A 21946-nucleotide genomic window follows, 5' to 3' on the forward strand; every position below is an offset into this window, starting at 1 on the left:
CTGAACAAATTAAGGACACATTTCACCCATCAGGAGATGAAATAAAATACGAGCGGGGAGGGAACGTGCCTGGCGAGCTCCCTGTGCCCGTCCAGCCTCCTCTGCCCGCGCGTGGCTGACCCCGTGGTGTGCAGGTGCTGCTGGACCCCTGCCTGCCCTGGCAGCAGCGTCTGCTCGCCCCTACCTGCCTCACATGGACCTTCCCAGCTCACCTGGGGTGGGCAGAGGGACAAGGTGTAGTTTTGGGCTCCTGTAGGCTTGGCAGGGTGGAGATGCCCAAGGCTGGAGCAGCTGGTGGAAGCTGAAACCCTTGGGATGCTCTGGCCTCGTGGGCAGACCAAGGTCTCTACCATGGTGGGATTCCTCTCCTCAGTACTGGCCGGACCAGTGACACTCCTTAAATTATTTTTAAATATTCTTTTCCTGCTGCTGGACTTGACCTCCCCCGAGAAGCACCATCAGCATCATGGGGTCTGGAGTGGAGTATGAGGTGTGGGCTGGAAGAAGAGACAGGGGATGAAATATAGCTGTTCCTGTGAACCATTGTGATGTCGGTGTTTTACACTTAATGGTTCCAAGGGCCACAAAGATACTTCGAGAGCTGAAGCCCCTCTGCTCTGGAGCCATGCTGGGAGATCTGAGGGTGTTCACCTGGAGAAGGTTCTGGGGACACCTTAGAGTCCCTTCCAGTGCCTAAAGTGGCTCCAGGAGAGCTGGAGAAGGACTTTGGACAAGAGCCTGGAAGCACAGGACAAGGGGGAATGGCTTCCCACTGCCAGAGGGCAGGGATGGATGGGATATTGGGAAGGAATTGTTCTCTGGGAGGGTGGGGAGGCCCTGGCTTAGGTTGCTCAGAGAAGCTCTGCCTGCCCCTGGAACCCTGGATGTGTTCCAGACTGGATTGGACAGGTCGTGGAACAACCTGGGGTAGTGGAAGGTGTCCCTGCCCATGGCAGGGGGCGGAATGAGATGGGCTTTAAGGTCCCTTCCAACTCCAACCATCCTGGGATTCTGTAAAATTGGCACAGACAGCTGCCAGCCCTGGCTCCGTGGGAACCTCAGCACTCAGAGCCAGCAGGGATGTGCTGGGCAGCAGGGCTGGGATGTGCTGGGCAGAGCATGTGGGCTCTGCTGGGAGAAGCTCTGAGGCCAGTGCAGCTGGGGAGCTCTGTCCAGTCTGAGGACATGGGTCTGGCCAAGTAGCCATGAGGCACCATGCCTGTCCTGCTCCTCGTTTCACAGAGCATCAGAGCAGAAGCCTGAGAAAAAACCCAGTGCAGCCATCCCTCCCCCCTCAGTAATCCGTTCCCTGAGCTGGATTTAGGGATTCACTGTGGCATTAAATGCAAATAACAGACGAGTCGGTTTCGCCCCAAATGGGGGAGAAAAACGAGTCTGGGAAAGGAGTTTGTGTGCGGTAACGTAACCGTAGCTCGGAGGGGCCCACGGCTCCACGCTCTGTGTGTCTCTGCGTGCCTCTATTTTACCCCTAATACTCGTGGACTGCTGGCTTGTAATGTGACGACTTTTCAACGTCAATAATGTATTGAATAACACTGTCAGAAACAGGGGAAGCATTAACTCTTTCCCTAGGCTGCAGCTCGCTGTGGGAGCTTCTGCAGAGGAGCTGTGGTCCCTTGGGCAGGGCTGGGGATATTCAAACCCAGCCCTGGGGAATCTCTCATCCCAAGATTGTTCCCTGTGCCCCAAGCACAGGGACAAGAACGATGAGAACCTGGTGCCTCCCCATCTGATGGTAGCTTGGCTGAGGGTGGCAGAGTGTGGCACATATTAGCGCAGAACTTTTGAATTAGTTAGGAATTTACCAATTAAAAGTCACGTTAAGGCATTGCTTGCTGTTAAATTTGGCACATCTCTGATTTTTTCCCTGTACTGGTGACTGAGGAGCAGCTTTTAGCATTTCCAGAGTGGGTGTTTCCCACATGGGAAGTGCCTCTGCCTCTTGGCTGTAGCAGCCCAGCTGGGACCACTTCCCACCTCACAGTGGTCCTGCCCTGTCCTTGGTGACATTTCCTGCTCACCAGGACAGCATTTCCTTTTCCCCATTCCTTGGTGAATGTAATTTTCTTCCCATCGTGGAGTCTCCCTGTTATGGCCAGCAGGCAGCAGTTGCTTTGTAAGCCATTCAGCACAGAATCACAGAGTCATAGAATTGCTACGTTTGGAAAAGAACTTTAAGATAATCGAGTCCAACCATTAACCCAGCACTGCCAAGCCACAAGTGCCACATCCACACAGCCTTTAAATCCCTCAAGGGGCAGGGACTCTACCACTGCCCTGGGCAGCCTGAGCCAGTGCCTGACCACCCTTACTGTAAAGAAATTTTCTCAGTATCCAATCTGAAGCTCTCCTGGTGTAAGTTGAGGCTGTTTCCTCTTGTTCTGCCCCTGTTCCCTGGGAGTAGCCCTTTTCGCCCCGGCTGTCCCCTCCTGTCAGGAGTTGTGCAGAGCCACAAGGTCCCCCCTGAGCCTCCTTTTCTCCAGGCTGAGCCCCTTTCACAGCTCTCTCAGCCACTCCTGGTGCTCCAGCTCCTTCCCAGCTCTGTTCCCTTCTCTGACCCTGCTCCAGTCCCTCAGTGTCTTTTCTGTCATAGGGAGCCAGAACTGACCCCAGGACTGGAGGTGCCTCAGCAGTGCCCAGCACACAGCCCTGGGCCTGTGGCCACACTGTGGCTGATCCCAGCCAGGTGCCATTGACCTTCTTGCCCACCTGGGCACACCTGAGCTCAGGTTCAGCTGCTGTCACCAGCACTCCCAGGGCCTTTCCTGCTGGGCACTTTCCAGCCACCCTGGCCCAAGCCTGAAGCTGCAGGGGGTTGTGGTGATCCAAGTGCAGGACCTGGCACTGAGCCTTGTTAAACTTCATATGGTGGGGCTTGACCCACTGCTCCAACTGTTACAATTATTGAATGTGTGCTTCTCTAATGTAAGCAGAGAATTTCAGCTTTGGTGTTTGCAGCAGACACACAGGCAGGAGGACACCCAGGCTGGCAGCCCCTCCCCTGCTCACCCCGCTCTCACCCCGTTCTCACTCTGCTCGCACTCAGCTGCAGAGCAGCAGTGCCAGAGTTTGCCCTGAGGTGATCAAAGTTAAATTTCACAGCTCTGCCCACTGTGTGTGAGTCTGAAAAAGACTGGTGTTATGGTGAGGGCACCGTGCTTACACTCCTCTCCTGCCGTCCCCAGAGTCCCCTGGCACAATGGACCGATGTGCCCACATTGCTCAGCACTTGCTCTGCATGGGACTGCCCAGCTCTGTCCCCTTTGCCCGGTCTGGGCTGGCACCTTTGCATGGTGCCTTAACACCATGGGCTTGTGGGCTTTGAGCTTTGCTTTAGTCAGCTCAGAGCTGTTTGGGATTTGCAGCTCTGGGACTGTGTTGAGAAGGGGGAGCGAGAGACCAGTTTGGGGGGTGTTGGGCAGCTAGCCAAGGTACACCCCAGCCATCCCTGGCAGCTGGGGCTTCTCACTGCTCCCTGCTACTTTTCCTGCTTGGGGACGGGGCTCAGCATGTCCCTGTGTCCCAGTGTTTTGGAGAGTGAGTCTGCCTTCCAGCTGCATGTCACTGTGCTCTGTAGCAGAGTGGGATGGCATGGGATGAATTTGGATGGTAGGTGACAGCAGAGAAGTTGTGCCCTCCTCCTGGCACCATCTCAGGGCTACCAGCCTTGCTGTAGGTGGTGTGGATAGCAGGAGCCTCTGTGAAGGTGACACATGGGGATGCCACTTACTCATCAGAGTGGCACAAAAAGGGCTCACTTCAATCCCCATGTGGGCCATTTACTTAAGAGTTGGACTCAATAATCCCTGTGGGTCCCTTCCAGCTCAGAATATCGGGTGAATCTGAGTCCATTCTGCAGCCTCGAGGGGAGATTCCCTCCTTTCTACCTGGGCCGTGCTTGCTGTGCCAACACCATGTAGGGGACAGCCTCCAGATCCTTTTTCGTGTTCCTTGGGAAGCTCCACAGCTCCTGATGTGGCTGTGGGGTCACACGAACGTGACTGGTGTTATCCCTGGAGCTGCATTGTCCTTCCTCTGGCTTGCTGTTCTTGGGGGGGTTTCTGAAGAGGAACACCCTGGCTCCCTGTCTGTGGAACCCAGCAGTGCTTCCCCACCTCCTGCAGGAGCAGCAGTGACTTCCATGAGCTGGGACAGTGTCCCCGTGTGATTGCTGTGTGCCCCAGTGCCACAGCGTTGCTGCAAGGTGTCATCCCACAGTGTCACCCCACGTGGCCTGCTCGCCCAAGGGCTGCTGTGGGCACGGGGCTGCAGGAGCACGGCCGGGAGTAGGAATAGCTGCTTTCCAGCCAAAGCAACTTTGGCTAAGTGATATGCGGGACCCCCTCCTCCTCTTTGGCCTCGAGGAGAAGAGGGTATTAAAAAAAAAAAGGAAAATGTTGGTTTTGTTTTGGCTGGGGAGCTAGAGCCACAAGGAATGTCGGGAAGCCACAGCTCAGGTTACCCTGTTCCAGTGCATGGCATGGTGCTCTGGCGAGGCAGCACAAGGGGCTTCTCCCTCCCTGCCTCGCTAAGCCGGAGCACAAAGCCCAGTCCTGGCATGCAGGAGCTCTGTGGGAAGAGGGATTGCTGCTGGGAAGTGGCAGCGTACAGGCAGGGTGGGGGTTGCCCACTCCAGGTGGCAAACAGGGCTCTCTGGGAGGAGAAACCAGTGCAGGTGGCACTGGGAGAGCAGTGCTGTCCCCACTGCCTGATGTGACACGCACCCCAAAATAGCCAGGGCTCTCTTTTGACTTGTGGTTTTGAGGGGTTTGGTCGTGGGTTGAGCCTCCCAAGGAAACCAGAGCTACATGAGGAGCACTCAGGCAGAGATGTTCTCCACTGGATGTGTATGGGATCTAAGCCTCCCAAAGAACCACCCTGGAGTCAGTGGTTTCTGGAGTGATGGTTGTGCTTCTGGGCACCCTATGCCGAGCTCCCTGACCAGAGCCAGAGCTTGTACTAATCAGGACCCTTGGACATGGTGTAGGTGGACACTGGTACCACAGGAGATGGGAACCTTCACCTTTGAGTGTTCTCCCCATGGTGCAGGGACTTCACCTGACCAAACAAAGGCCTGAGAGCACTTGGTCTGTTCAGCTGGAGGGGACCAAGGTCAGACCTCATCAGCAGCTACAGCTTCATCCCAAGAGGCAGCTGCAATCTCTGCTCTCTGTCACAGAGACAGGAGCCAGGAATGGCTGGAGCTGTGCCAGGGGAGATTTAGGTTGAATATCAAGGAGAGGTTCTTCCCCCCAGAGGGTGCTGGGCACTGCCCAGGCTCCTCAGGGAATGGGCATGGCCCCGAGGCTGCCAGAGCTACAGGAGTGTTTGGACAATATCTCAGGGATGCCCAGGGTGGGATTGTTGGGGTGTCTGTGCAGGGCCAGGAGCTGGACTGCATGATCCCTGTGAGACTCTTCGCACTCCTGACATTCTGTGATTCTGAGCATTTATGGGATGCTCAGAGACCAGCTACATGCAGGATCAATGAGAGCTTGTGCAGAGCCTTAGATATCCCGCTTAGTCTTTTCTGTTGAAGAGCCAGTATTTAACACAGGACATAACAAGAAACCTGTTTTTCTGGAGTGTGTCTGAACACAGAGACACTGGGAAGCAGGGTGGGGGGAGCAATAGTTGTCCCTGGTCCAGAGCCCTGCGTGTTCACCATGCAGAGCCTTGAGCTGGTTCAGTGCCAGAGGTTAGAGGAGGGTTTTACACTAAATACTGTAGGTTTTTTGCATTATGATAACCTTAATCCAGTGTGGATCACCTATGGCACACCTCTGGGGAAGGTGATGTTTTAAGGTCACAGTAGCTGTGTGACCCAGGGCAGGAGAAGCTCCAAATTCTTGTGCTGATGTGCAGGCACCGTGTGTCTCCATCCAGGTAGGCTGTGATGTGGAGAGGGACCTCGTGTTGCAGGTCTGGGCTGTGCCACACACAGTACGTGGTGTGACATGTCAGGTGACAGCAGTAACCTGTGGGACAGCTCTCACTGTACAGTGCATTGCTGGAGGGCAAGAGGAGTTTGAAGACAGGAGCAGGACCCCATCTGCTGCTGCCCATGGTGGGTGAGCCGGAGAGGGGGAGGTGGAAGCACCGGCAGGGGCCCAGGAAAGTCTCCTGAGCTGTGGGATGTGGCACCTGCCCTGGGAATGCCCAACCCCGCCCCTTGTGCCTCTGAGAGCTTTTGGAGTATGACAGCAGCGAGCTGAAAGCCCCTTTTCAGGAACAGAGAAGCAAATTGTTTTATCCTTTGGTCTTCAAAACCATCCACTTCAGAGGGGACAGCTTGAGAGGAAGGAAGGAAGAAAGAGCGAGCTGAAACCAGAGCAGGAAGTTCCTGAAAGGCGAGAACAGCCTTTATCCCCATGTGCTGAGCTCTTCTCTCCAGCGTCATCGCCTGAGCACTGAGAGGTGTTAAATCTTAACTGCAAACTCTCCTCAAGTTCACATCCTCCCTCCTGGTAATAAATCCAACTGTGGCCATTGCTGAGTTCCTTATGTGGCTCTTCTGAGTTTACCATATCCTCTGACCTTTGTTTCTGTGGGTTTGTCCTGACCCTTCCTCACCGTGGTCCCCACGGCTCTGCTGGTGATGCATGTCCCCCTGCAGAGGAGGCTGAAGGTGCAGAGCAGGGTGAGAGAACAGAAGCTGTGGGCTCCTGGGTGGAGCAGAGCGCTTGGGGACCAAGTCCTGCAGGTTCTCTTGGCTCCTTAGGTGCTGTGTCTGAGCGCATCCCCGCTGTGGGACAGGGGACACAGCTCCCGCAGCGCTGTGTCCATCAGCGGCAGACACGGGGTGGGAGCCAGCAAGGCAGCAGGACTTAGTGCAGGGACCCTGTGCCTGGGGGCTCGGGTCTGCTCTGGGATGGTCCCTGTGGGGAGAGGGGGCATCTGGACAAAGCAACTGTGTCCTGGGTGGGGAGACAGTGGTGACATGTGCAGTGCTCAGCCTGGATGAGAGGGCCTTTTGGCCATCGAGGTGTGGTGTGGCAGGACAGCTCTGTGGCCATCGAGGTGTGGTGTGGCAGGATGGCACCGCGGGCAGTGTCCCCACTGCCAGTGTCCCTTCCCGTGGCACCGTCAGGGAGCGGAGGTGAGCTGAGCTGTGGCTCCGGGCCTGGCCCATGCCTCACAGCATTTCTTGCTGGTTCAAGGGCAGGCATGTAGGGGGACTGGCCGGGGTGGGAAGTTCTGATAAAGATAGCATGGTTTCCAGCCCGTGGATTAGGCTGGGGCTGGATGTACTCCATTTAAGTGCTCCTGAGCATGTGCTTTCCCAGTATTTCCCAAGGCCGGAGCTACTGTTGAGTGACTGTGGAATTAAAGTATCGTTTGCAGTTCCTACATTCCAGAGCGGTGTCGGGTTTGGCAGAGGGCAGGCTCCGTGTGTGCCTGTGCTTCCCTGGCCTGCAAGCCCCCAAATGTCCCGCAGGCCATGCACATCACTTCGCTCCTGCAAACTCCTGCTCAGGGAAGTGTGGGAGAGCAAAAGGAGGGAGCCCAAACTCCCAGCAGCTTGGCTGGACAGACAGTTACTTCCAGTCTAACACTTCTAAACGAAAAACTTCACCTCAGCAACAGAGATTCATTTTCCCAAGATTTTGAACCACGGGAGAATTGGAATCCAAACACACATGAAGTGCCCGTGGTTTCAGACAGCTCTCCTCAGCATCAGGCGGGTGGATGTCTCCAGAAAGGCTGCCCACAAATGTAACTGAAATCCCAGTCTAAACCCAGTTAACTCCAGCAAAAAGAAAGAAGGAAGTTGTTGTTTCACAGCAACTGATCCGTGTGCTGCCCCTTGGGGGGCGGTGGGGCTGTGGGAAGGCAGTGGGGCTGTGTGGAGGGCAGTGGGGCTGTGGGAAGGCAGTGGGGCTGTGTGGGAAGGCAGTGGGGCTGTGGGAAGGCACTGGGGCTGTGGGAAGGCGGTGGGGCTGTGGGAAGGCCAGTGGGGCTGTGTGGGAAGGCAGTGGGGCTGTGTGGAGGGCAGTGGGGCTGTGGGTTTGGGTGCCTGCCTCCATCTGCACACTGGGGTTAAACAAACAGCAGCTCGGGATTTACATGGTGGTGGAGGAAGGATCTCGGGGACTTTGCAGAGATGAATTAAGCCTCGCTGTGTTGCTGGGGTTGGGATGGGATGGCACCCACAGGCTGGTTTGCTTCTGCCATGGGGAATACTGAGGTATGGGAAAGGGAGGGATGGGATTTGCCTATCCAAATAGAGATGTAGTGGTCGCTGGGCTGGGTGTCTGGAGTGCCTTCACAGGTGGTGGAGGGAAGTGGGAATCACCAGAGTGCCATTGGCTTGTGTGAGTGGGGGTGTGAAGCAGGAGAGGAACACATTTGGGTTGCCATGGACTGGAGAAAATGCCTCTGCTGCAGGCATGGAGAGGAAGATGGGCCTGGTGATGTTTCCTAAGTGAGAGCCATCCAGCAGAAGCAGAAGTGGGATTTGGCTCTGTCATGAGCCCTCTGTGTGTTTAGTTGTCTGATTCCATGGAGGGCTTGGCCAGCCCCACCTCAGCTTTGAGCAAGGAGTGTCCTGGTTATTGTGGAAGGAAATGGGACCTCTGTGGAGGGTCTTACAGCCCATCTCTGTGTCCTTATCACACACATCCATGATGCCCACCAGGGCCCTCCTCTGTACAGCTCTGAAGTTTTTCCTGGAAACATTCAAACTCAACAGGATGTGGTCTGGAGCCTCAGCTGGAGAACTGGATTGGTGGAAAAGGTGCTTCTTTCCTTCTGGGGAACCTTGGGGTTGCAAGGATACAAAGAGAATATCTGAAGCAGGCAAACGCTTGTGTTCGTGCTGGGGCAGCTCCCGAGGCCTCCCCTACTCCTGGGAGTCATTTGTAGATACCAAAATGCAGTTATAGGTTGTAAGGCTCCTGTGAAGAGCTGATCAAAAGTGAGATTAACTCACTCTGAATGAGCAGTGGTTTCTGTCTGAATGAGGGGAAAGAGAAAAGTCCATCCCTGTCCAGTGGAGATGGATGTGGTGGGAGCAAATGTCTTGCTCTCTTCCACTGGACAAGGGAGCCATCTCCAGAGGCTTCCTCCTCAGTCTTCACATCCTCTGACTTCTCCAGAATAAGACAGGACACATCAGGTATGGAGCTGCTCCCATGGCATTGTGGGGCACTAGTCAATATTCCAGCAAAGTCTCCAGGGCTGATTGGAGATGGAGACATCCTTAATCACCATATCCCCCAGACAGGCAGCTCTGCTATTTCCTTAATCAGCTGCATGGCTTTGAAGCAGCCCAGATGGTATCTCCTGGGCCTGCCTGCCCTGGTGCTGAGGCTCCTGCATGGGAGGGAGGTGCTGAAGGTAAGGAGGTAGTTTGTGTATTTGTGTATATACTAATACAAGCATAGCAGTGCTTGGGGAAGTAAATGAAATCCATCTGGACTTTCCTCCTGGTCCTCAAATTTGGGGGGTGGTAGAGTATTTTTGATGACAAAGTTACTCCATGAGTGTCCCATCCATGGAGCCTCTGTGTAGGCAGCCTCTACGTGGCCTGCAGGGCCAACTGCCCAGGTCTGCTCTGAACTGCTTCCCTTGGGTTGAGGTTCTTGGATCTCTGGTGCTTGGACTCTCTTGGACTTCTCTAGTGAAGAAGAAGAAAACAAAGACTTGTTCTTCTTCCCCAGAGCAGCTGTGGCTGCCCCATCCCTGGAAGTGTCTGAGCCCAAGCTGGACGGGGCCTGGAGCAAAATGGGCTAGCAGAAGGTGTCCCTGCCCATGGCAGAGGGTGGAATGAGAATGGGCTTTAAGGTCCCTTGCAACACAAACCATCCTGGGATTCTGTGACTCCCAGAGACTCCTGGTTTTAGAAACACTGAATAACATTGAGGTTTTCCTTCAAAAACATCTTTTCAATCTGGTTATATAGAACCCCCCTCATGCATAACACAGTGTCTTGTCAGACACTGGGAATGTTTTCTTATCCCTTTGGTATGTCATTCATGGCAGGATGATGATTCACTCTTGGGACACAACTTTGGAGAAGAGCTTTGGTTGTCTCCAAGCCTTGCAGCAGTTTCCTCGGGATGCTCCCTCTGTGCCTCTCCTGGGAGTGCCACAAGCCCAGGTCTGACCCACCAGGGTCCCTCCAAGGAAGCTCACAGCCCAGGGCTGCCCTGGCTGCACCTGGTGCTGAGCACATGTTCCAGGCTCTTGACTCATTTCCCAGGACTGAAGCACACAGCCCACGGTCTAACCCCGATTTCTCCAGTGTGCCTGAGGCTGCGAGGGGAACAACAGAAAGAAAGGACCCTCTTGGCTTCAGTCTCTTGGTATTTTTCTCAGTGTTTGTAGACATTCTTACTGTTTCTATTCTGAAATTGTTTTCTTGTGCAATCCATGTGGGTCTGTACTGCTATATTTAATACTTTGCTAGTATCAGATTTTGCTTTCAAGGTCTTTCAAAACAAAACCAATAAAAATAAATCTTCTTGCAGGAGGTCACTGAGGTGGAATGGCTTTTTCCCAAGTGCTGACGTGCTTTGGACTTTTCCCTGCTCCCTGTCCAAACTTATTCCCCCTTGCCTAGAGGCTTTCTTCCCCCATCAGCTGTCCCTGTGCCAAGGTGAAGGAAGCATGTGATGTGTGGTGCTGTGTGTGTGTTCACAGCTGCCTGTAGTGGAGGGCATGGAGGACACTTGTGCAGGGCAGTGACAGAAACATCTGTCCTTAGCGTGCTGCTGCTGCAGGACTTGTGCTTCCAGGGCCCTTGGTTCTCGGAGCTCACAGGTCCCTTGGCCTGAAAAGCTCTCTTTGTTTCTAACATCGAGGTTTTGGAGCATGGTGGCAAACAGGTTGCCCAGAGAAACTGAGGCTGCCCTATTCCAGGCAGCGGCCTAGGTCAGGTTGGATGGGGCTTGGAGCAGCCTGCTCTATGGAAGGGGTCCTGGCCTGTAGGAGGGGTTGGAATAGGATGAGTCCTATTAAGGACCTATTTAAGGTTCTTCCAACCCAAATCATTACATGATTCTATGAATTCTGTCTCCAGCTTCTTCCAGGTACTATTGTTTCCACTGGGGAAACTGGTAGGTGTGCTGGACCACTGAACTGCCCCAGCTGGCCAGCCCAAGCAGAAGGGATGCCATTCACAATCCCTACTGGAACTGTCCCATCAGGAGTCCAGAGCACTGCTCCAGAGCTTCCGCCTTGAAGCTGGGGCAGAGCAGCTCTGGAAAGGTCCTGCTGATGTCCTGACCCTCAGGAAAGCACCTGTGGCATGCAGATCTCTGGGAGGAGGAGGGCGGTCCAGCCCCCTGTGTGGCTGTGTGAGCTGCTGGGCACTGTGCAAGTGACTGTGCTGTATTCTGAATTTTCCACAGTTGGGTGACATAGGAACCGAGGTTCCACTGCTCTGTTTTATTTTTATTAGCCAAACCATCTAACCAGCAGAATTGTTTGCAGAAGCAAAGCACTTTGGTCCCTGAATTGTTGAGCTTCCGCTTTCCATCCGCTCTCAGTAGGACAGCGATCGTGTGCTAAATCCCAATTAATCATTAAGAAGATATTTGAGGTTTAACAGCTATGTTATAAGATACAGTTTTTACTGGTTTTGACCTCAGTTAAATATGTTTTTAATAGTGGATGGTATTTAATTAAACATAAAATAACAGAGGCTTATTAAATCTAGAGAGACCTTTCCTAGTGATGGATATTGAATGTTAAGTAAATATCACTTCGTCATTAGAAGCATATTCAGAGTGGTTTCACAGCTATGTAATAGGCAGGTATCTGATTACCCATCTGCCCAGGTCCAATGAATAAGCTCTTAATAATCAATTGCCACTCATTTAATATATCATAATAACTGTCCTATTAGACCTGAATTAGATCCTTGTAAGAGCAAACAGAGGCAACCTGGTGCTCCCTGGGATTTTGAGCAGATTTTGTTTTATTTCAGGTTGATGGTTCATTGAGATTGGGGCGGTTGGAGATTGGATGACACTGGGCTGGATGATGGACAAGGAGGTTTCACGTAGTGTTCATGTGGGACCTGCCCAGCAGCACCACCACTGTGGTCAGCCCAGAGTGGGGCACAGGGGGTGGAGGGGCTGCTGGCAGCACTCAGGGCTGGGACCATCCATCTGGGATGCAGAGGCTCCCAGAACTGTACTGGGGGGTTGGTGGCTGTGGGGTGACACTGTGACTCCTGGTGTGTCCTTTGGGTACTTGGTCTTTCTCTAGGGCAGGACATTCCACCAGGATGGAAGGAAGGAGACGCAGCACTGCCACACGTTCCCATTAACCTGCAGAACTTGCTGCCATGCAGCACCTTCAAAGCAGTCATTAGCTGGTGTCAGGGGAGGCTGGGACTCGTCTGGTGGTGATATGATCAGAAAGAGACACTTAGGGCACAGTGATGTTTGTAATTCAGGGCCGTGTTTAAGGGCAGACCAACATCTGACCCTGTTTCTCAAGCTGATTCCTGTCTCTCTGCTCCATGAATCCAGGTTCTAGTTCCTTGTTTCTCCAAGTTTTCGAGCCCTGTGTATCAGCAAAGTGCTTTCCAGGTTGTCAAGTGTGTGGCTTGTGGGTGGACAAGGACTCTAAGAGGATTGAGACACTCCCTCCCAACCTGAGGAAGCAGGATGCTGAGCGCAGGAGGCTTTTGCTTCATTTTGAGATGAAATATGATTTATTTGGCAAGGCCCAGCAAGTGGTGGCTGTTCACACTGCTGTATGGCAGGAGCTGTTCTGGGGTGGCAAAAGGGGGCTGGCACACCTGGCTGGAGTGGGACTTTCCCCTTACCTGGGAGAGATGGAGAACCCTGGCAGCCTGGCAGCTAGAGATGATTTAGAGAGTTTGAGAAGGGTGGCTGTCATTTGCTCTGAGACAGCACTTTCTCCAGGAATTAATGTTTCCCTCATCTTTCAAAATCCCATCTTGTACTTTTGGAGGAAGTGATAGATCAGGACTGTGAGTTTGAGAGCTGTGGGAATAGCATAGTTTTGAGTTGGGAAGACCTTAAAGCTCATCTCATTCCACCCCTCCCATGTGCAGGGACACCTTCTGCTATCCCAAGTTGCTCCAAGCCCCGTGCAACTTGGCCTTGGACACTTCTAGCAACGGGAAAGGCTTGGGATATCTGCATGCAGCGCACATGCAGCCCAGCCGGGGTGGGAGAACAACCAGACCATGTCATCCAGTTAAGGTTGAACATAAAAAATGATAAATACAGAGGTGGCAGCTTTTAAGCAGAAAGCAAGCTGCTGATGCCCAGCGCAGTGTCCTTGTGAGAGGCTGGGGGTTTGGATTTCTTGGGGGGGAGGCTGGAGCCCAGAGCACTGCTTTTCTGGGACTCCGTGGGTAGCCCTATTAGCTTGCTTACAGCAACACTTCTTTTTTGATTTCTCCGTGCTACTGCATTTCACAGGCCACAAGTTTTGCTCGCTGCCGTTGTTCCTGCGCGGCAGCACTGACTCAGCGCTGGAACAATGCGCGAGGCAGCCGGAGCCCGGTGATTCAGCTGCCGCCTCAGAGGATGAGCCCGGCTCCTCTGCTCGCTTATTAATCTCTGCTAGTGCGTGAGTCAGGCTCTCCTCGCCCCCGGGCAGGAAAGCAGCCCTGGTGGGATTTAACCAGGGAGCTGGGAAGGGGCCCAGGGGAGGGTGACAGGCAGGGGCTGCTGCCATGGCCAGCCTGCTCCCAGTGCTGCCGGCTCTGAGCCATCCAGTGTGTGCAGAGGGGACGTGGCTGTGCCGCCTCCGAGATCGTCTCTTGGCAGTTCCATCCTAACAATTGCCTCTCTTGCCAGCTCGGGGTCTCACTGCCTTCCCATGGATTTCCCTGGGTGGCTTGCAAGGTGGGCTCATGGCCAAACCTGCTTTGTGCAGCCTGTGCTCTCCTGCTGCTTGACACAGGTTTGGAGGCAGAGAGGTGACTGTGCCCTGCTCACCCCTCTTGGGTCCTTTTCCCACCCTGGACCCCTCCACCAGCCTGCAGGTGTGCCCTGACACCCATCCCCCTGGCCAGTGTGTTTGGCAGTGTTCCCTGTGTGCTGCATCCCTTGTCAGAAGCCAAGGACAGTAGGACAGTTCTGAGACCAAGCAGGTTCACCATATGTGCAGCAGTGTTACAGAGCGGGGATCCTTGTGTCCCAGCAGGATCCAGGCCTGGATTGGTGCAGGATACCAGAACTCCAGGATCATCCCCGGCCCCAGGACAGATCAGCTACGGCTGTGCCAATTATCAAGCAGCACAGCCTAGGAGAGCAGGCAGGCTCCAGCCTGGCAGGAGATGAAGCTGTGAGAGCAAAAGTGTGGGTGCACCCAGGTGCTGCCTTGGGCTTGGCTCTGGCCAGGCTGGCAGTGGAGAAACTGCAGGAATTTCTGCAGCCTCCAGCAGAAACACACCTGAGGTTGGGAGACAGGAAAGGTCACCATGGCTGTTGTGCCACCTTTCCTCACCCATAGGGTGCTGCCATACCCAGCCAGCAGCTGTGGGGTGGGCTGGGGGTACAGGGGCAGCCCCACATTACAAGCCCTGGACAAAGGGCAGCACAGCCTGCCCCTGGGGGTTCACTCTGCCCTCTCACTTTGTTCTCCACCCTCCTCACAGAGCCCTGAGCTGACCCAGCCGCCTTGGCCAGGCTCCCCAAGGCCAGCACAACCATAAAACCCTCTAATCCGAACAGGCTGGGGCAGAGCCGCCTGCTGCCATCAGGACAACTCTCTGTGTGTGGTTCGCATTTAGTGCAGATTTATTTCCTCTGGGTCGCTGGCTCTGCTGTTGCTCACTTCTTGGCTCTTCTTCTGGGAGCATCCAGAATTTACCTTCTTGCAGCAAGGGGCTTTGGGGGACTGTAACTTCATTGTACATGTCAATTAGGAAAACACCCTCAGGAATTTCCTTTTTGATGCTGCCTGGGTCTACAATAACCTCTGTCTCCGTGGCTGCCGGCTCCCCAGAGCCCGTCCCGCCAGAGCAAACCGACGGGGAGCTGGGAGCAGGCTCAGCTCCGCAGACGCCTCCAGCTCCTGTTCCAGCTCCCTCTGAGCGCCGAGCCCCATCTCATTTCCACTTCTCCTGCACTCCTCACTCCCTCTCTGGGCTCTGGAGTTTGGAGTTGTTTTGGAAACCGCTGAGACTCCAGCATGACGTCACCAGGGTTCTGTAGTATCTCTGTCTCCATCCTAGTTAGGCGCTTCCTGCTCCCTGGCTCTCACTCCAGCTCGCCTGGCGTGTCTTTGCTCTTTCTTCTTCTCCACAATTCCCCAGGGATTTCTTTTAAACTTTTCTCCCCCCATTCCCTTCATCTCTTACACAGCGGTTTTGTCTTTCCCTTTTATTTTTTAAAAATTATTTTCTTTTCTCCCCTCCTCTTCAAAAATGGCTCTTTTGCCCCAAAACTGGCTCTCCCAATTAATTTTTTGTACCAGGCACCATGCCCACTCTGTTGCTGCTGGGAATCCCGAGGTGTTGGGATGCTCCTGGCCAGCTGGTTCCCAAGGTGAGGGGACAGGTAGGGGAGCAGGTGATCCCAGCAATGCCGTGGTGGCATTGGGCCGGGTCTGTCCTGTCAAGGGGGTTTTCTGCTGCCCCTTTTGTGCCAGCCTCAGGGCTCAGGCTGCACCTCCCCTCTCCTTCCTCAGCTCCTCTCCCAGCATCCCACCTCAGCCCAGCTTTTCAGGCATAGCAAATCCATTGCTTTACCCCACATCCCCAGCCAGAGCTCCCTGTGCTCTGACACCTCCTTCCCTGTCAGCATCTGTTCTGTTCCTGCTGTAAGTACCCACATCTCTGTGCCACCCTGGGACCAGCCCATGATTCCAAGCACTGCTGTCTCCTGCCTGGAAAAGCATATGTGTGGTTTCATCATGACTCTCTAGTGAGTGTTCACTAAGCACGAACAAAATACGATTTATTTCTTTAATTTCTTCCCTCACCACTGCTGAAATGCTGCCTGATTGCAGGCAGACCCCCCAGGGCCGTGGCTTTCCTCCCTCCTCTTGCTTATTCATCCCGACCCCCAGCCAAAGCAGTATGGGGCTTGCTTCCCATGGGAGCAGTCCTGGGAACAGCACTATTGAACATAAAATACAAATACATATATAATGTGTGGGTGGGAGTGCGTGTGTGTATATATATATATATATATATTTATATGTGTTTGCAAGGGCATGTAGTGATAGGACACAGGGGAATGGCTTTGAACTGAGAGAAAGTAGGATTAGATGGGATATTGGGAAGGAATTGTTCCCTGGGAGGGTGGGCAGGCCCTGGCACAGGGTGCCCAGAGCAGCTGTGGCTGCCCCTGGATCCCTGGCAGTGTCCAAGGCCAGGCTGGACACTGGGGCTTGGAGCAACCTGGGACAGTGGGATGGATGGGAGGGGTGAGATGAGATGCGTTTTAATGTCCCTTCCAACCCAAACCATTCCATGATTCCATGATTCTGTGATGTGCACCTGACCTCCTCCTGCCCTGCAGGAGCTGGGCAGTGCCACAGCTGCCCATAATCACTGGTAAACTGAGGCACATGGGGCGAGTGCCAGGAGGGCCATGTGATCACAGCTCTATTGTGACACACATCATTAGTTTCCTGTCCCTGGGTGTACCTGGAGCTTGTCAAGTCACTTAATCCCTGGAGTATCTTTTTAATGTTGCTTGGATTAAAGTTGAATTTGGGCATTGGCTGTCCCTGGCTGTGTGAAGCTGTGGTGCCCAGGGGTAAAACCCCAGTGAAGATCAGAGGCTTTTAATGCAAACTCCTGTTAAGGTTTTGGCTCTTTCTGGAGAGAAATGGGGTCTGGATGCAAGAGTTTCTTTATCCCAGTTCAGGCAGTTCTTTCTCAGCCTCTTCCCTCCTCACCTTTCCCAAAGATCTATGCTCATATTTATTTCTAAATCACTTTCCACCCTTGTGGTCAGCAAGATTTGGGTGCTGCCCACTTGCCACAAGCCTGTGTTGGCCCAGGGGCTCCTGCATCCTCCCTGGTGTGCCCATTTGCCACATGTCTGTAAAATACACAGGCAGAGCAGCAGGAAGTGACCGGGGAGCTCCTTGCAGTGCTGCTGCCTCTGGCAGTGCATGGACAGGACTGAGGGTCCTGGTTGTCCTGCTTAGCAGGGAATTGTGAGGGCTTTTGTGGACAGACTGTGGGAGTGGGAAACACAGGACCCTGTTGAGGGCACAAGCCTCTCCTGAGGTCAGAGGCTGCTGTTTTCGAAGCACAGGGAAGCTGGGGTGAGTCTGTGCTGAGTGTTAAATCTGGCAGGGCCGGTGCTGCTGGGCAGGGCTGGGAGTCACACAGGGATAAGGCAAGGGGAGTGATGCCTTCAGTGGCTCCTGAGGGATGGGACAGGGGGAACAATGTCATTTGTTGCTTGTGGAGTATGGAGGGTTTGTGGTGAGAGGAGCTGTAAATTTCCTGTGCCTTGTGTCAGCAGCGTGGGCTTGGTGTCTGCTGCAGTTGGGAACTCCCAGCTTTGCCCTTTGGATGGGGGTTCTGGGCTTTCATTGTCATCACACCCAGGAAGTCAGAGATGAAGCAAGTGTTTGGTGAGAGCCACAGCCCATCACATCTGTGCCCCACTGCCCGGCTGTGCCTCTTTGGGGAGCAGCCACACCCTGAGCTCAGGGGTTGAGGCTTCTCCTGCAGCCACTGCCCAGGGCCCTGCCCTGCACTGCCCACTGCCCAACGCTCACATTTCGAGTGCGGCTGCCAAAGATTGTCCTGTGGGTTTTCACCAATAACCTTTGGATGTGAATGTGGCATTAAAGGATTACTTTGTCTTTGCAAATGCTGGGCTTGTGCAAGCTTTTGGGGTGGGCATCCCAACCCCACAGACCTGTCTGTGCTGGGAAGAAGCCATGGAACTGGGGATGGGGCCACTGGAATGATGCAGGGACCCTAGAAAATACTTATACCCTTGTTTTCTAGGGACAGGTTGGTGTCATTTCGTTTCCCTCCATCCAGTTGTTTGGGATCGTCGTGCTGCCAGGGTGTGCAGGATGCTCCTTTCCAGGCGGGAGTTGGCAGGGACAGGTAACCCTGCCTCTGAACAGACATTTCCATGAAGTTGCCTCGAGGTCTGTCATTGCTGCTTACCTGGGACAGCTGCAGAGGCCTGTAATTGCTGGGAGAGGCTGTGGGCGGCCGGATAGGAATCTTGGAATAGGCTGCTGCCCTCCCGGCAGGGAGAGCCTGGCCACCCAGGAGGGAGAGAAGGAAGACAAGGAGAGAAGACAGAAGAAGACGAGAACGATAGGGAAGAAGCAGGGACCTCTGTGCAGCTCTGAGTGCTATAGAGATGGTGAGTGATTTCACATCAGACTAGGGGGTACCAAAGAGATTTACTGGGAAAAAGCCAAAATGCATTCAGGGCGGTTGTTTTTTTCATGAGGTTCATAAAGACTTTGTGGTTCTGGCTGTGGGGAAGGCCAGATGGGCTCAGCAAACACCCTGGGGACTGCTGCCCTGTGGAGTGCAGAGGTGAGCTCTGCCCCGACCCCTGTGCGTGGAAGGGTGTGCCAGAGGAGGGGCTGTGCCTGACAAGGGACACACCAGAGGAGGGACCTCTGCAGTGGCATTGTGACAGCCAGCCCTAAGCTGCCGTGGCTCTGAGCCATGGCTCAGTGGGGTGTGGGTTTGGCCCAATCCTTACCCCTGTTTTGGAGGGTTCCCATGCCCTCTGAGCTGGAGCTGGGCAGGAGCTGGTGGGATGGGGTGAGCATGAGGACATGGCAGGAGCTGCAGGGTGGGACAGGAATAGGTGCCACAAGAAAGGGCTGTGGGTGGCACAGGGAGGAGCAGGAACCCTGCCCAGCCCCGAAAGCCCCATCAGGTTGGAGATGTGCCTTTTGCACGCAGGATGTGTCACCTGCCTCCCGAGTGGCCACTGCATTTCAGCACAGCCCTTCTGACTCGCCTCGGCTGCCGCGGGAGGATGCCCTGCCTCAGTGTAAGAGCCCTCTGTCCGTGCGTGTTGCCTTGCCCGGGGATGCTGGGCTGGAGCTGGCTGGGGTTTTACTGGAGACCAGGTGGGTCCTGTCTCCCTGGTTTCCATGTCCAGGGGGCATGAGGACTGTCACCATGCTGTCCCTCAAGTGATAGCATGCTGCCATCGAGGTCCTTCAAGGGGCTGAGCGTCTGTGGGCTCCCTCATCGTGCCACCGTCCCACAGGCATTCCTTAGGCTTGTTTGGCTGTGGACTAAAACTGGTTCCCAGGTCCTGAGTGGTGGAGGAGAAGGGACTGTTTGGGTTCCAAAGGGGCAGGCAGCAGTGTGTGGTACCAGCTCTTGTGCTGGGTGGCCACAGGGAGGTGGATTTGGATCTCTGGATCATGGCCCCTTGGCAGAGCTGGTTGGGAATTTTTCAGGAGAGGGGTGCTAGGGCTGAAAGCTCTGCACAGCTCTGACTTGACCTACTGTGAGACAGCACATGGTTTTATAAAACAAGATGTAGGTGTGACATGGTCTGAGCTCTCTGGCAGGATTTACTGAGGCTGTATCATGTCATGGGCATCTCTTCTGCTCCATCTGCGGACGGAGTTGGATGCGAGCGCTGTGGCAGTGTTTGTTTAGAGTTCTGCTGTGCTGCACTTGGCCGGGCTGACAGCATCAAATCTCCTCTGCCTGCAGGAAAAAATGCTTTGTAGTGATGTGAGGCATGCCAGGGACCCTGTGGGGCCTCACACCCTGCAGCTTCAGCATAGGGACAGGAGAGCACCAGTGGGGCTGGGGATGCCTCTCCCTGGGCGTAATTGCCACCATCTTGGCATGATGTTGGATGAGTCTCTGAGCCCAGTCATTGAAAACACCATTTTCTGGAGGCCCTAAAAGGCAAAAACTTTTAAAATGGCTGTTGTGTGATAGGTTCTGGTGATACCCAAACCCTCTGTGTGGTGTTGGGGTCACTGGGCCCTGCAGTGAGGCCTTGGGCTGCTGTTCCTTCACTTGGGCACGTGGGTCCCTCCATGCACCCTGGCACGGAGGTGCTGCCCTGTACCTGCTGTGATGTGGGCACTGTCCAAACCAGGCAGTGCAACAGACACGGGTGCTGTAGCATGTTATCAAATTCTGAATAAATTTAGAAGAGCTTTCAAGCTCCAAAGGGTTTGTCAGTTGGGTTTTCAGTCTCATATCCTTGGTAAAGCTCCCAGGAGCCTTCATGCTGAGTCCAGAAGGGGGTGGAAGGTGGATGCTCCCTCATACACACTTCATTCTCCATGCTGACAGCAGGACTGCCAATAAAACAACTTTTTGTTGTCTGTGGTGGTTTGGTGTGCTGCACTAAGAGCATGTGGAGCTCATCCAGCCCCACCTTCCCAGAGTGCTATGTGAACATGACGTGTGGATTCCTGCAACCAGTAAATAGCATTTGGGGAATGAAAAGAAAAACAGAAAGGTTGGTTTGTTATTCTTAGTGATATATGAAAGAGCTGTCAACTCCATCTTGAAATCATGAATCCCTGGGTATTCCTGGGACAGGGCAAAGGAATGCATCCTGCAGTATTTTTTCACTTGGAACGACCATTTGGCTCTTCTTGGTCTGAAAAGTTAAACTTGGGCTGAGTAACAAATTAATGCCGTCTCTTAGTCACTGTCTGGCCAGGATGGAAACACTTCTCTGACCTGGTTTATCTGCATATCCATCCTGATGGCTTGGACAGGGCTCAGTGTTGGCTGCCGGCTCCTTCCCAGGGCGCTGCCGGCTCCGGCGCCAGCGCCGCATGGTGCTGATGGTGCAGGGGAGCTGGGACGTGGAGCTGCTGGTCCTCATCAGGGTCTCGAGGCATGAGAAGAGGTGCTTTCTAGAAGGTTCTTGTTTTTTTAGGTTTTTTTTTTTGTTTTGTTTTGTTTGTTTGTTTTATTTTGTAATGTTTTTTATTAGATTGGTAGAGCTGGAGAAAATAATTTCTTCTTCAGGCTACTTCTTCACAGAATGGCTTGGGTTGGAAGGAAACTTAAAGCTCATGTTGTACCAACCCCGTGCCATGGGCAGGGACGCTTTCCACCATACCAGGTTTCTCCAAGCCCTGTCCAACCTGGCCTTGAACACTTCCAGGGAGAGGGACCTGCAAGCTTCGGGCCAGTGACAAGAGGTCTCTGTGCCTAGCCCTTGACTGGTTTAAAAACTGATGAAAGATGGGCTGTAGCCCTCATTTTCATCTCCTGGCCCAGATTTCCATCTCCTAGCCATCCTTCCTATCTTCTTGCCTCCTGCTGTGATCAGTGGCTCCACAGATCTGGTGGGAGGAATATGGAGCTGCTGGGCCACTCACTGGGTCTTCTGTGCAGGAATTCCAAACAGGAAAGAAAATTTGGAAAGACACCACCTGCGCTTTGTGTGTTGTTTGTATAGTTCAGGTGAGGAACCAACTTGTTGTGCGGTTTCAAACATGATAAAACATTCCTGGGGGCTCGGGAGTGTCTGGCCAGATTCAGGGTCACATCCTGCCTCCCATGTTTGTGTCACTGGCCCCTTGCTGCTGTGCCCCAGCCCACACTGGTGCCATGTGCCCATGCTGACAGCATTGCCAGTGCTGTGTTGCATCTGCAGAAATTCAGGAAAAAGGAGGATTTTTATCCACCTCAGATCCAGGGCAGGGTAAGGGGGAGCTTGAGGCTGCCCATATGGGGGTTCCTGCATGGTTGGGTGCTGTGGTCAGCACCCACATCCCAGGCTGGGACTGGAGCACCTCCACAGGGGTCAGGCTGAGAGCACCCTGCCTGGTGCTAGCCCTGCCCTGAGGCATCCTCACTCCTCTGCTGCTCAGGAGAGCCTGGGCAAGATGGGCTGAAAATTAATTTAAAAACCCCCAAGGAAGAGATGATTTCCTAGTGCCGGCCAAGAAACGTGACACTGAGCAAAGAGTAGAAAATAAAACAAAAATAAAGTTCACATTGGATCTGGAAACGGACATTTAATTTGCAGCACCGATGGTGTCT

The 21946-nt window shown here is 53.8% G+C and overlaps 1 protein-coding gene across 5 annotated transcripts in view; it reads left to right on the plus strand.

The window, feature by feature from the left end:
* The window catches only part of LOC121350895 (ankyrin repeat and fibronectin type-III domain-containing protein 1-like), a 240033-nt gene that overhangs the window by 134668 nt on the left and 83419 nt on the right, over window positions 1-21946 (plus strand). The window contains exon 1 of one of the 5 annotated variants that reach the window (XM_041462669.1): window positions 18246-18308. The exons of the other annotated variants lie outside the window; for them this stretch is intronic. Within the exon in view, the coding sequence (XP_041318603.1) occupies window positions 18306-18308 (3 nt within the window). The 5' untranslated portion in view covers window positions 18246-18305. Of the gene's footprint in view, window positions 1-18245; window positions 18309-21946 lie in introns of those variants that run through there. 5 annotated transcript variants of the gene reach the window in all.

Source organism: Pyrgilauda ruficollis, unplaced genomic scaffold, assembly GCF_017590135.1.
Source record: "Pyrgilauda ruficollis isolate IOZ18807 unplaced genomic scaffold, ASM1759013v1 scaffold16, whole genome shotgun sequence".
NCBI lineage: Eukaryota > Metazoa > Chordata > Aves > Passeriformes > Passeridae > Pyrgilauda > Pyrgilauda ruficollis.